At 37.1% G+C, this 14,164-nt stretch overlaps 1 protein-coding gene across 1 annotated transcript in view; it reads right to left on the bottom strand.

Annotated features, from left to right (window-relative positions):
• Positions 1 to 9,774: 9,774 nt before the first annotated feature.
• The window catches only part of znf385d (zinc finger protein 385D), a 77,187-nt gene continuing 72,797 nt past the window's right edge, over positions 9,775 to 14,164 (bottom strand). The window contains exon 8 of the mRNA XM_084088954.1: positions 9,775 to 11,386. Within this exon, the coding sequence (XP_083945080.1) occupies positions 11,186 to 11,386 (201 nt within the window). The 3' untranslated portion in view covers positions 9,775 to 11,185. The remainder of the gene's footprint in view (positions 11,387 to 14,164) is intronic.

The following is a 14,164-nucleotide window of genomic DNA, read 5'->3' on the forward strand; positions in this document are numbered from 1 at the left end:
ATACCTTTGTAATATATTGATAACCACCATAATAACACAGGCAGTAAAAAAGTAAACCACATGATGATTCAAAGTTCACCAACATTGGTTTTCCACAGGAACATATTAATATAAAGAAGGTGCACAGTGTCATACACACAACTACAAAACACCACCATGGTGACACATAACGTTTGCTTTTTTGAGGTAAAATTATCTACGTACATGAAGTTCCCTCAAAGTATTTTTTAGTTGAGCTCTGAATATTGTGATGAAACATGCAATGTCAGCTTTTCCAATGCATGTTTCTTCACAATTTCTGTGGTATTTTGCTCTATAATTCTGAATCCTGCTGGGGTGCAGAAATGTCACATTTTAAGTGTTTTAAGCCTGACATATGAAATATATATATGAAGAGTTTCTGAAATTTTCTTCTAGAATGATCATTTTTATAAAGCTTGTATATTTAAGTTCAGTAATTTCACATAAATGACAATAGGTCATTTTCATTGCCATTTAAGTGAAATTGCTGAACTTAAATGTACGAGCTTGATAAAAATGATCATTCTAGAAGAAAATTTCAGAGGTGTTTGCATCTGAACTCTTCATATATATATATATATATATAAATAAAGGGAATATACTATTGAATCTTTAGACGAAAAAAAATCTAAAAAATGTTGTATCATGTTTGATTCATTTGGCTTTTATGACTCATTTTAGACTTATTTAAGACTTTTTATGACTTCTATGACTCATTTATTTATGAGGAGCAATTTAGAAAATATGCAATTTATATGCAGATGCTGATATTTATATGGCCAAAAGGTAAGATGAAATTCTGATGCTTGTAATGTAAATCTTTATAACAGATACTTACATAAAATGCATATAGGCCAAATGTCGGCTGCCACTATATCTCCTAATAATATGCTTTGATATGATGATGTTTAAATGTTTAGTTTTGTGATCAAAGCTCTAGTTTTTATTGTGGGGGGCAAAACATAATGCAATACAATGATGATTGAGAGATGAACAAATAAACGTTCCTCAAAAGCCTGATGGATCATATTTGATACTCACATTTTAACATCATTTTTTATTTTCATGAAAAAAAAAAAAAAAAAAGATCGAGTAAAGTTACTCCAGTAAGTGTTCATCTTGAAGTATTACTAGTATCATGACCTTTGCAGTTGCACTTTGCACTAAAAGGCCTTTTACTTATTTCATATCCAATTATCAACGTAGCAGATTGTACAAGAGGTTTTCCAGTTATGATTATGTTGATCCATTAGAGGCCTTTAAAATTGGCGAATCAAATATGATGTCTACAGATAGTTGATGTCTGGCAAAAACGTGAGATTAAACCCTGAAAATCCCCTATAGACAGTCCAAATGTTAATGAGTTCGCTGTTATTAAGGTAGGAGTCCCTGATGTCTCTTATTTTAAACCAACAACAACAAACAAACAAACAAAAAAGTCATTGTTATGGCTGTTTTTTTTGTTTGTTTTTTTCCCATATTTTTTTTATCTAAACCCGTTCATCTAGCGCTTAATAATTATAATAAACAAGTTGTATGTATAATAACGTACTGTACTTGTATTTCCGCTAGGCCTGCTTTTCAAGTGCGCCTTCAAAGAAAATCACTTGTTTATCTGCCTCCACTTGAACATAACTCCTATAACTTGTATAGTAATAGTTGTGCGTGTGCAGATTGTTTACTGACCACATAATGACCCACTTTTCAAGTAAAACTTAATTTGTTTTTCGGTGTTAAAAGCTTTTTCCTTACCCGCACGTGCTCCTCCTATCCAGCAGAGGGCAGCAGGACTCTTCTCCAGATGTGCGCGATGTGGAACATGTTTTTCTCATGGTTTTTCTCCTCAAAAAAACTCAAACTTTATACTTTCAGTGTGTTTAAGTTAAAAGTCTCTGGGCTTATCCAAAGAGCTCCACTGCCCTCCAGTCAGATTTAATCAGGGCAATTCGGTGTCCAGGTGATGCAAATTACCCAGAGGCCATTGTGGTTTGTGTGAATCAAAATCAAAATCAATACGCTTGCAAATTGGACATGGCCCAATTCATCTTCGTCGATCCGCACATTCTGACAAGCAGCCAAACACCGATCCAGAAAACACTGCACAAAACAGGCTACACAATGAAAATGAAATAAATAAAAGTTTAACTAGCACAGCAATTAATGTGGATTAGTCTTTTCAACACTGTTTACAGGAATACACCTGCTGTGCAACATTATGCTGAATTTTCTCACAAATGTAAGACTGTAATTTCATGTCAAATATTTAATAAACATCTGACAAATCTAGCATTAACTTAAATGCATACATTAATGAACTGGATGACTATCACCTCCATCTACTGAAGAAAATCTTACAAAAGACGACATCACATACATTAGGGAGCCATTTTAGGTGTTGTACAATTGAAACTACTTAAAATAAGGAAAATTATCTAAAAATACCAAACAATATGAACAAGGACAGGTAGTGAGTGATATATAACAATTAAAGCTTTTTCAAAAATGGTGGTAATTTGTGGTCTTCTAACATCTCTGATTAATTTTTTCAGAGTAGAAATGCTATTTTCTAAACTAGCGACAGGTGGAATTGTGGGACATGTTTCGTCCCGTGTCTCAACAATCACTAATATTCGAGGCGGTGCCACTGGAGCTAATTTATTGTTCCAGTGAAGGTTTGGACATTGAAACAACAAGGTGACATTGTGGACATCCGAGTTGTTTTCTGCCACGATACGCATCTCCTGTCACCGGCAACCCTGAGATGACACCGTTCTGACAGTCCTATTAAGATGATAACTCTCCTGCTGCATATATTACTGTCACTCCACTCCCCGTTTCATCCGCTTTCAATGAAAGAACAGGTGATTGTGTCAAACAGAGACGGGATCAGATATATACCTGTAGGACCTGAGACCAGATCTCTGAAGGCTCAGCAGTGATGGGAGTAACCGTTCTAAAAGATGGATTTATTTCATCGAAATGAGAGAAAATGTTTTCCATTATAGTTGATGTCATTCGTGTCATTTTTTAGTTTCTTCCTGTTCCTGGCATCAACTAAATCTTAAATTAAACTACTGAAAACGTGTATATATATGAAAAAATAATTTGAAATGTTGCCTTGGCAACTAACTGAAATGAGTTGAAGCACTAAAATTAATAACTGGAAATAAAAATAAATAGTAATAATAATAATAGTAATAATTACAAAAAGCACATAACAAAATGACGAAAATAAAATTAAAATAGCTATTAAAAATATGATTAAAAACTATAATAGTGTATAAATAATACAAAATAAGACTGCGTCCGGTGATTCTTCTATTTTATTCAGGTTATTTGGACAGAAATAAATAACAACAAACATTTTATGTCTAGACGTACATGTCAATTTACAGTTAGGCCCAAATCAGACTATTGCAAGTTTATGAATAATTGCATACCAATGCTACACTCCTACAGTCATAATTGATCTTTGACTGCATTATAATGGCTTCCTAATTCGTAATATTATCAAAGCTTGCGTATGTGGATGTGTTCGGAGGAATTAGCTATTGAAAAAATTATATTTTATCTCAGCTCAAATGAATTAAATGACTTAACCCACTAAACATGGACGTCGGATAGACGTGCAGATCATGTATATATTAAGGGTCCGTTCCATGATCAATTCTGGACATCTATTCGACGTACAAACTAGGTCCACTATTTGGACGTCCAACCATGACCCAACTAGGACGTCATATTGATGTTCAACATTGGACCTTTGAACTGGGTCATTTTTTTGGACGTCATTTGGACGTCTATGACAGGTGCAGGAAATTTACATGATTAATATGTAATATTTTTTTTATATACAAATATCAACATTGTTGATATCAACATGATTAATACATATGAATACAGATTATTTATAATTATTTAAGATCATTTTCCAAAAACTCCATTTGATTGTCTCAGCATCAGGTGATAACTGGAGACGCATACTAAGGTGTGATGCTGTAGCTCAAACAGCAGAGCGTTGGCACTTGCAACGGCAAGATCATGGGTTCGATTCCCAGAAAAAGCAAGAACTGATAGGAATGTAAATGTATAATGCAATGTAAGTCACTTTGGATAAAAGCTTCTGCCAAATGTGTAAATGTAAATACATGGTACAAAAAACATGTCCTCCACCCTTTTGAAACTACAGTTATAGAAGTTGTATAAAAACGACGTCTAAAATTAGTCTAAATTTGATGTTGAAAAGACGCCCACAAACGACCACATTTGGACTATAAATAACCCTTACACGGAGATCCCACGGACGTCACCATTAGACGTGCGGTAGACGTCGGAAAAAGACATTGCCTGGCGTTACAAAGCAACCCCTTCAGTGGACCGAAATTGGACGTCCAAAAATTACATAGAAAAGACGTCACTCCGACGTCACATTGCGCAGTGGGAAAGATTAATTCATTTTGCTGCATGAAATTCAAAGTGTCCCTGTGTTCCATTCTGTTCTGATTTCATGCATTGTTCCATTCTGGAATTTTGGAATTAATATTGACTGATTAATTCCAAAATGGAACAGTGCATGAAATCGGAACAGACCTTGTGAAACGGAGAAAGTCACATCAGATGACCAGATGAAACCAGATGAAAGAGACATCTGGTCACCCTAAATATCCAATAATAAACTTACAAATCATTTTATGTTCTTGTTGAACAATTCTGTGTGTGTTACTCCAAATAAAAAAAAGCTGTTGTAAGTCTTTATCAAAATGCAATTATGTAATAATCCATCCCTTTTTGGCTGATGTCACCAAGCTTTTCCTAACTTCTCCCAACCAACTTCTCGACTGCATTCTGGTTCCTCGTAACCTCATGAATCAAATTCTATTCTGTTTTCCCTTTGAACGTCCTGTTTCAATCAGAGATGCATCAGATTTTGGAGGTAAACTGTGTTGAAGATGTCAAAAGCAGTGCACAGGACTGAAACAGCCTTCAGTAAGATGTCATGTCATGTAATCCTATAAATTGCAAATCTAATCTTGCATGCATTTGTCATTTCCCAAAATAGGTCCTGATCTGCTTGGAAACAGCAGTCCTCTGAACCAAAAACACTGTTGCCGTCATGAATAAAGCCCTAGCAACAGTTGCCGTGTAAAACTGCAGACAGTGTGAATCACTCACATCACGCCTGTAAAAACACACTTTATCTCTTATGGGAATGAACTGGAAACATCTGAAGCCATTTGGGCTTTTCTTTCCTTGACCCAAGAGATGTCCTCCTAACGATCGATTTTATGTTTTTCCCCCTCCCTCCATATTTTACTTAATCCACCCTTAAGGCAAACATTATAAAGTTTTTATGGAAAACGTTAAGAAGTTGAGGGTTTTTTCCCCCACTGAAGGTCTTAAAGAAATAGCTCACCCTCGATGTCGTTTGGACAGCGTATTATTTCATACTTTTTCAGTGAAACACAAAAGAAAGTAAGTTCTATGGGTTTGGAACGACACAGAGATGAGAGAATTTGGAGTGAACTACACCTTTAAGTGCACTCGCTCTTCCAGGGCTCTGAGTTTGGGTTATTTAGCAAAATGCATTTTTGATGACCTTCCCTCCTTTTCAAAGAAACGCTCTGGTGTAATTACACCGAAAGCTGCCAGTGAGAACTCTGGAGGTTAACCATAGCTTAAACAGAACATGGTATAATTTCTGTCACAGCTTTAGTGCTGGAGCCGCAGGCGGCAGTAAACCCTCGCTGAGTTACTCTTAACTTTAGGACAGGTTTTATAGTACTCAAACTTATTATCCGTATAACTCTTAAGGGTGCGCTGTGTACCAGTGATCGAGCATAATGCATCCAGACTAGAAAGAATATTAAAATAGGTATGTGCAAATGGACATTAATACAATTAGCAGCAAACGGCTCAATGGCACCAACATTGCTAATTAATCTAGAATCTTTTTTTTTTTTATTCTATAAAGTTCAGAGTAGTTGCCAGGTTGTCGCTATTTTTTATCTAGAATATTTATACAGAAGATGGTGAGCAGTATATATTTTCTTTTGAATGGTTGTTTCTATTTTTTTATGTTTTTTATAGATTGTTTAAGGGATTTGTTTAAGGGTTTTCATGCATTGTTCCATTATGTTCATGCATTTTCATGCGTTTTCATGCATTGTTCCATTCTGTTCTGTTTTCATGCATTATGTTCTGTATTCATGCATTGTTCCATTATGTTTTTCATGCATTGTTCAATTATGTTCATGCGTTTTCATGCATTGTTCCATTCTGTTCTGTTTTCATGCATTGTACAATTCTGAATTAATGACTGATTAACTGATTAAGTGCATGAAATCGGAACAGACCTTGTGAAATTGGGAAAGTTTCAGAATTTTGAACTTAATCAGTCAAGATTAATTCAAAAATTCCAGAATGGAACAATACATGAAAACGGAACAAAATAAAACAATGCATCAAATTGGAACAGACCTTGTGAAACTGGGAAAGTTCCTGATAAACTGAGACATCTGGTCACCCTAAATATCTATTAAAAAATATTCCAGATCCCTAATCAGCATCCAATCGGTTGCCAGGGCATTTTTCACTGGAAAATAGTGTGTGTGATTGGTTAGAAACGTAAAAGCACACCTCTCCTCCTCAACAACAACAGCACGATGAGATATCATTCACGTTCATAGCATTTTGAGCACAAGTCACAGGTCTAAATGCAATCCTTAGGACTAGAGGCTTATTCAAATCCCAGAGTATAAGCAACAGTAATGGTGATACTTGACCACTGAATAATAAGAATGACCCTCTTCCTCAGTGTGAACTGACCTTGAGTCACTATCATAAATTACTGTATTTTTCTTGCTTAAAAGCAGACTTCAGCTCCGTTATTAAGACCTGTAATTGGGCATACAGGTACACCACTGATGTTATCCATCATCTCGAGTGCTTCAATGTTTCAAACAATGAAAATCTAAAATCTAAGAGAGCCCTGTTGATATGAGCCATAAAATTGCAGGCAGAAGATGTGTTTTTCGCTCGATGCATCATGCCGTCTTCGCTCTTTCTCCGCACGGCTGCAGGGATGAAGACAGGCCCGGCGTACTTAGCAGGATCCGCTATAAACCTGCAGGAATGAAGAGAACTTGCTCCTCTTGGACTTGAATGCTAATTACTGCATTTGTCATGATCAGGAATCAAAGCGACGCACAGGCGACCGGAGCGCTTGAGTTTCCTCGCTCGTCCTCCGAGGATCGTCATGTTCCATTAGTCTTCTTTAGATCTCCCCGCAGGCGCTTGAAGAGAAGTGCGAAGCTTCAAGTGCTGAGTAAAGTGTTATACGGTGTGCTGGGAGGGTATGAAAAATGGATTTCTGGAAATATATCCAGCACGTGAATGACGTCCCAACACACACAATGCCTTCTCAAAACATCTCGTCATTCAAATGCTTTATGAACGCTTTCAAAATACCGTTAGCGGAGAAATGAAATTGCCATTTGAAACGAACATGGATTTAAATTACAACAACCACAACCATTTTTAAAACCTTTTCAGAGAGTCTGACAGCGTTATTAAAGGAATAGATCACCAAGAAATTAACATTCTGTTATCTTTTACTCATCCTTGCATTGATGAACCTCATTATTTTGTGAAACACAAATGTAAGTCTCAAAACCCTACATAGGCAACTGGCTTCTAAGGCTGCACCACAACCGAAATTAAACACATTTTTAACCTACATATGCATCATACAAATCGTGAAGTGCATGGGAGACCCAACTCACATTTAAGGGGAAATCATCAGTAGATAACTTAAATTTCAGTCTTTTCCTCACACAAAACCATTGCATGGCTTCAGAAGACTTTAAAGGGGTGGTATAATGCGCTTTTCTCTGATGTCCCCAGAGTGTGTGTGTGAAGTTTTAGCTCAAAATACCCCACAGATATTTTTATATAGCATGTTAAAATTGCCACTTTTTGAGAGTGAGCAAAAGCGCACCGTTTTTGTGTGTGTCCCTTTAAATGCAAATGAGCTGCTTCTTCTGGCGCAGGGGGCAGAGCTTCAAGAGCTTGTGTTCTTTTACCTCACACACACATGCACTGAACATTTCAAAAACGTTTAGCTTTTAATGTTACCGGAGTCAGACAAAGATGGAGAGACTCAAGAAGAAGTGACAACATGTAGAAGCAACAGGACATTTCTGAATGGTTAGTTGATGAATTTATGTAGCTGATGTGGAGTTATCTTCTAGTCATTGATTAGCAAATTCTGTCATGAAATGTGTTCCAGGGGCGGGGTTTATGTAAATTTTAGGGTTGGTGATGTCACTAACCCAGGAGGAATGTGGTGTAGTCTCTACCAGCCGTTTGTTGTAGTCCTTAAAAAGCGATTTCTTTAAAAGCAAATATCTCCCTTTGCTTTGAACTTTGAGCGTCGTAACTTTGCAGATGTTGTTTATGCTCAAACAGCAACATTACACACTAACTAAAGTTAGAAAAGTGAAATCATAATCAACCACCCCTTTAATATCATGTGGACTGCTATATAGTGCTTGCCATGCATAAGCTTTCAATACAAGTAAAAGAGCAGTTTGGAATGACAAGTTTGATTATGTTAAATGATGACAGAATTGTAAATCAGGAGAACAGATTGATTAACGTGAAGAAGTCAAAACCTTCAGTGATGCTCTAAAAAACACAACAAAATAAAAAAGCTGGATGATTGGAATCTGATTTGGCTTCATGTTCGGATAAAATACAGTCTCCTGTCAGGGAACTGACCTTCCTGTGAAACCGAACACATCGACTCCTACATGCAGATGTTCACCATTATCGTTTGAGAGACAGCTTGACAAAGCCAAGCATTTCACTCTCCGCAAGCATTACTGTTTGTTCATCAGACCGCTGGACCGCCACACCTGTCGCTTTTCCACGCGGATCAAGCCACAGCACGGATTTATGGAGGAAAGTTCAGGAGAGAGCCGTCTTATGAGCTTTTGACAAATGTGACTCATACAGGAATGTCAGAAAGTGAAATTGATGGCAGCGGTATTTCATAACGCACACAGAACCTCCTGGAAACCAGCGCTTGTTTAAAAACACCGTTTATATTGGCTTTTAATAGGCACTTTTGTTTTGTTCTTAAAAGCGGTAAATTGTAGATTTGGTGATTAGTGACTGCAAGCATGACTCACTTTTACCGTCTCGTGGACCAAAACAAGCAAAGTCGAGATAATTTGTGTGCATGCATGTTTCTCTCTCAACAAAATCCATTAAAGCAATAGTTCACCCTCAAAATGATCAATTTGTCATATACTCACTCTCAGGTCATTGAAATGTCTGAGCTTTGTTTCTTCATTCCATCACTGTTGACGTTTAACGGCAAATGTCATTGGTTCTCAAGTGTCACATGCTTGCAAATGTGAAAATACTTTGAATTTTCAACGTTTATGATACTTTTAAGTTTGTTTGGCCTTTTAAACTTGGTTTATCTGCTTCATATTTTTGTCGAAACTGTCGTACATTTTTTTCTTTCGTGAGTAAAAAGTTGCATAGAACATCATTAATTTGAAACAGAAACGTCTGCAACATTGTAAATGTCTTTACTGTCAATTTTGATGAATGTAATGCATCCTTGCTAAATAAAAGTATTAATTTAAATTTTTTGAAAGTTAGTGTGTGTGTGTGTGTGTGTGTGTGTGTGTGTGTGTGCACATGTCTGTTCTTAAGTAAATTAATTTTTTTCACACAAGCAAGTTAAGAAAGCAGGATTGTTTATTTGAAACTGTTTATCGGTTTTCACATTGCAAGAAGAGACAAGCTTTGTGGCCCCAGTAGCTCATGTAATATTCATGAGATGTTTCCAGGGACGACTTCAGGTGAAAAGCCCGTTAACTCACCCCCACATACACAAACACACTCCTACAAATTTACATATTCATCTGTTTTGCAAACATCTCACTATATGTCTTAACCTTGCTTTGACATGAATCAGCAGCATTTTACTTCGGAAATCACCAGCTTATTATTCCCCTACATTCTACTGTACACACACACACACACACACACACACACACGCACACGCACACGCACGCACACACAGGTACAACAGGGCTTAATTTGCATTGGGAAAAGCTGGATCTGGATTATCTGGGATCGGACTGTGATATATTTTAGTACCAGTGACCATTTTTTGGAGAGTCTCTAAAGTGTGAAATGGACTTTTTCTGTTTTTGACGCCGACAGCCAATCAGAATTAGCATGACATCGTTTTCCTGCTCTAGCATGATCAGTCACATGGTTATTTACAGCTCAGGTGATTGGCTAAAACTTTTAAAGTTCTGAAGTCCAAAACCTGCTAAATCCATCACCAGTTTCTTATTCTGTGATTTCTTAATAGACCCTTTTCGATTTCTTTTATACATTTTTAAGCAACTTGATATACATTTATCATAACATTATACTTTGTTATATTACCTTGGCATTAAATGACTGGTTAGTAAACTGGTTAACTAGCAAACACAAGTGCTGTGGAAATGATGGCAAATTTGACTTCTTTCTCTCTTCTGACCAGCGTAATCAAACTCTTGCTATTCTTTTCCCCTCTTTTTTAGTCACAGATACACTATCATGTTTTTTTTCTTTTGCTATTGGAGCAACATAGAAATTATACTTTCAGTTGTACTTTAATAATCCTGGAAATGTGAAATGGGTCCATTGACAAATGAAGCCCTGCTGACCCGGTTACAGTAAAACAACAGCTGGAACAGGAGGAGATCTAGTCATTAAAAGCACTGAAATCAACAACAGAAAGGCTTAAAGTGCAAAACAGCAGAGAAACACAACTTTTCATTCCCCCCTATAATAAACATCTATGCGTTCCCAAATTCACCTTAAATTTACAAATCAGTCTTGTACTTGCAAGCGATGATGATGCGATGAGGATGAGGATGATGATGATGATGAATTATCATCAAAAATCAAATCTTCACCGGTACATTTATAGCTTAACGTCAGTGTGTCATATGTAAATGACGATGCATAGTTACCTGGTTTGTTTTGTTTTTTTAAATTATTGCGATACTGCGCGTTAGATCCGGGCTAACCCAGTGTGAGGTCATGGGGGAGGGGTTAATGATCAGATCCGCCAGAGGTCAGAGTTCAAAGGTCAGTAAGGGGCAAACAGCACAGGTGTGTGCGCAGTCCTGATTGGCCCCGGAGCAGGGCGGAGCAGCTGAGTCTGAAAGAGGGCGGGGTTAAGGGAAGGAAAGGCGGAGCTTATGGCGGCGGCAACGGTTGCCAGGTGAGACGGCATTAATCTGGTGCTCAGCGGCGGGCAGAGATCTTTACCGACTGACATCTTCACCTGCTGGAGAGAGAATCTGTAATTAGATATTATACACTACCGGTCAAAAGTTTCAAATCCATTATAATCCATTATTATTGGTGCTCGATTATTAATTCAATCACATTTATTTGTATAGCGCTTTTCACAATACATATTGTTTCAACGCAGCTTAACAGAAAATGCATGAGTCTACATTACAATTTACAGTATATATATATAAGCTCCTTCAGTATTATCAACAGCTATCGCGTTTCTCAGAAGCTGATTACCCTCTCCCTCCCCAGCTCCTCCTCCTTACAATATTGAATTAATGATATCTGCAATACATTCATGTTGGTTCTGTTCTGTTTACCCTTACACCAGGGTTCACCAATCTTGGTCCTGGAGGTTCGCTGTCCTGCAGAGTTTAGCTCCAACCAGCTCCAACACACCTGTTTGAAAGTTTCTAGTTTGCCTAGTGAGACCTTGATTAGCTGGTTCAGGTGTGTTTAATTGGGGTTGGAGCTAAACTCTGCAGGACAGCGGCCCTCCAGGACCGAGATTGGTGAACCCTGCCTTACACCATGTCCTAATCAGACGCAATGCGATAAAATTCCAGCGACAAATAATTTGTCTGTCCAGACTAGACGTGACGCGACTGCGAGATGTGTCAAAATCAATCAAAACCCACAGCCAATCAGAACAGCGAGTGGGCGGAGTCAGCCAATCAGAACACTGTGTGGGCGGAGTCAGCCAATCAGAACACCGTGTGGGCGGAGTCAGCCAATCAGAACAGAAAGAAGAAAATGGATAAGTAGCAACATGATCAAATTCAGAAATATTAAACCATTTAAACATTATTAAAAACACATAGGCTACTGAGTTACTAAAACAATCTTTGTCAAAGAATACACTTGTTTGTTCACAGTTTGAACGTTCTTGTTTCCATTTGTTTAATTTCAAGATCTGAGGTGAATTATCCATTGTTGCTTTTACAGCTTCAAAGCTGGAGCACTAAATCATATTCAAAGTCACATTACACGCTTTTAACATTAAATAAAGCACATAAACAGTGCCTGAGATTATCATCGCCACACTTTGTGTTTGTTGTTCCGGCGCGACGTCGCAGAAAAATAGAAACCGTTTCTAAAATATAATCGTCGTGTGTCGCCGTCGCGGCTGGCTAGGACAAACACTCTGATTAACATGGAAAAGAACCTTTTATCGCATGTCGTGTGTAGTTAGGACACGGTGTAAGGGGGGTTATTGCTGCTCTTATCCATGCTAGGCTAGCTCTTGCCCAGAACAGAACCATACCGCCAATCCAAACTGTCTGCTGATTGTCAATCGTATTTGACGATAGTGGTCCTGACAGAACTGTATATATTATACACTACCGGTCAAAAGTTTCAAATCCATTATAATCAATTATTATTGGTGCTCAATTATTAATTCAATTCACATTTATTTGTGTAGCGCTTTTCACAATACATATCGTTTTAAAAGCAGCTTTACAGAAAATGCATGTCTCCAGTCACATTGTTAGTTCTGGTCTGTGTTTAATTTATTAGTTTATAGTTTAGTTTATTAGTTCAGTTCTGTCTTCCTCCACCCCCCCGCCTGTTTGTTTCTATAGTTTCTGATTGATTGTTAGTTTAGTTCAGGTGTGTCTTGTTAATTTACTCTTCAGTTCTGTCTATTTGGAGATAGATCTGTCTTAAAATTTTATTGCAGTTTTGAAATTTGTGCATCTTCTTATGTTTAAAATCACGTTTTGTCCAGTCAGCGAGGCATGCAAACTTGACAGTCACACGGCTCTTAGACTTTTAAGCTTTTAAGACTGACTTTTTAAGCACACAATCTTCTAACATTACACTCTCGGCACACTCATTTTACGTGAATTGTTGCGGATGTATTATTTCTCATGTAAAAGTCTAGACCCTGAATATAAGAAGAACCCGTTTTTTCAGATGTATTTCTAAGAAAAAAACAGTGTATTATATTAGGAACAATACGGTAAATGTTGTCTGTAATAAATGGCACTATAATTAATTTAATTGTATACATATATTCATTTTTTCTCTGTTCTGAATAGGCCTACCATTAAATTGAATGGATTTGGAGTGAGAGGAAGTTAACTACGTGTTTACAGTGTTTAGAGTTTGTTAATGTTTCATTTTATTTACCAATATTTTACATTGTTTCTGAATCTAATAATAAAATGCGACTTATTTGTGTGTTTTTTTTCTCCCTCAACAACTGACCAAGTTCGACTTACAGGTTTGACTAATTTTTGGGAAAATCCATTACTCTCAACCACATTAACTTTGGGTTTAATCACTGTTATAATTATGAAGGGGGTCCTTGGAAAATGTAAGGGGTCCCCGAATCCAAAAACCTCTGATCTAAGCGATAGTTCACTATGTTGATGTTGTTCCAAACTCGCATGCGGTTGTTCTTCTCGTTTCAATACAACAGATCACAGTGACCACAAGCGCCACGACAGTAGTAGAGTAATACACAAGCCATGTGACCGATCTGTGTGAGCAAGAGAATCTTTGAAATATCATTTGTTCACATTGAGCATAACAGATGCTGTATTAAACAAATTGGAAAAACAAAACAGCATATGGGTTTGTAAACAATGACAACATTTCCACTTTTGGGTGAACTTTAACTTTAATAAATGGCCTTGATGTGTACAATCCATCAGGACGTGTTATTCGAAAGGGAAAATTTGTTTTGATAATCGTTCATTAAAATGTAATGACTTCCTCTCCGAAATGTCTAATTCTGCTGACGTATACAGTCAAACAAGAC

The sequence above is a fragment of the Abramis brama genome, assembly GCF_963993115.1.
Source record: "Abramis brama genome assembly, chromosome: 17".
Classification (NCBI taxonomy): Eukaryota; Metazoa; Chordata; class Actinopteri; order Cypriniformes; family Leuciscidae; genus Abramis; species Abramis brama.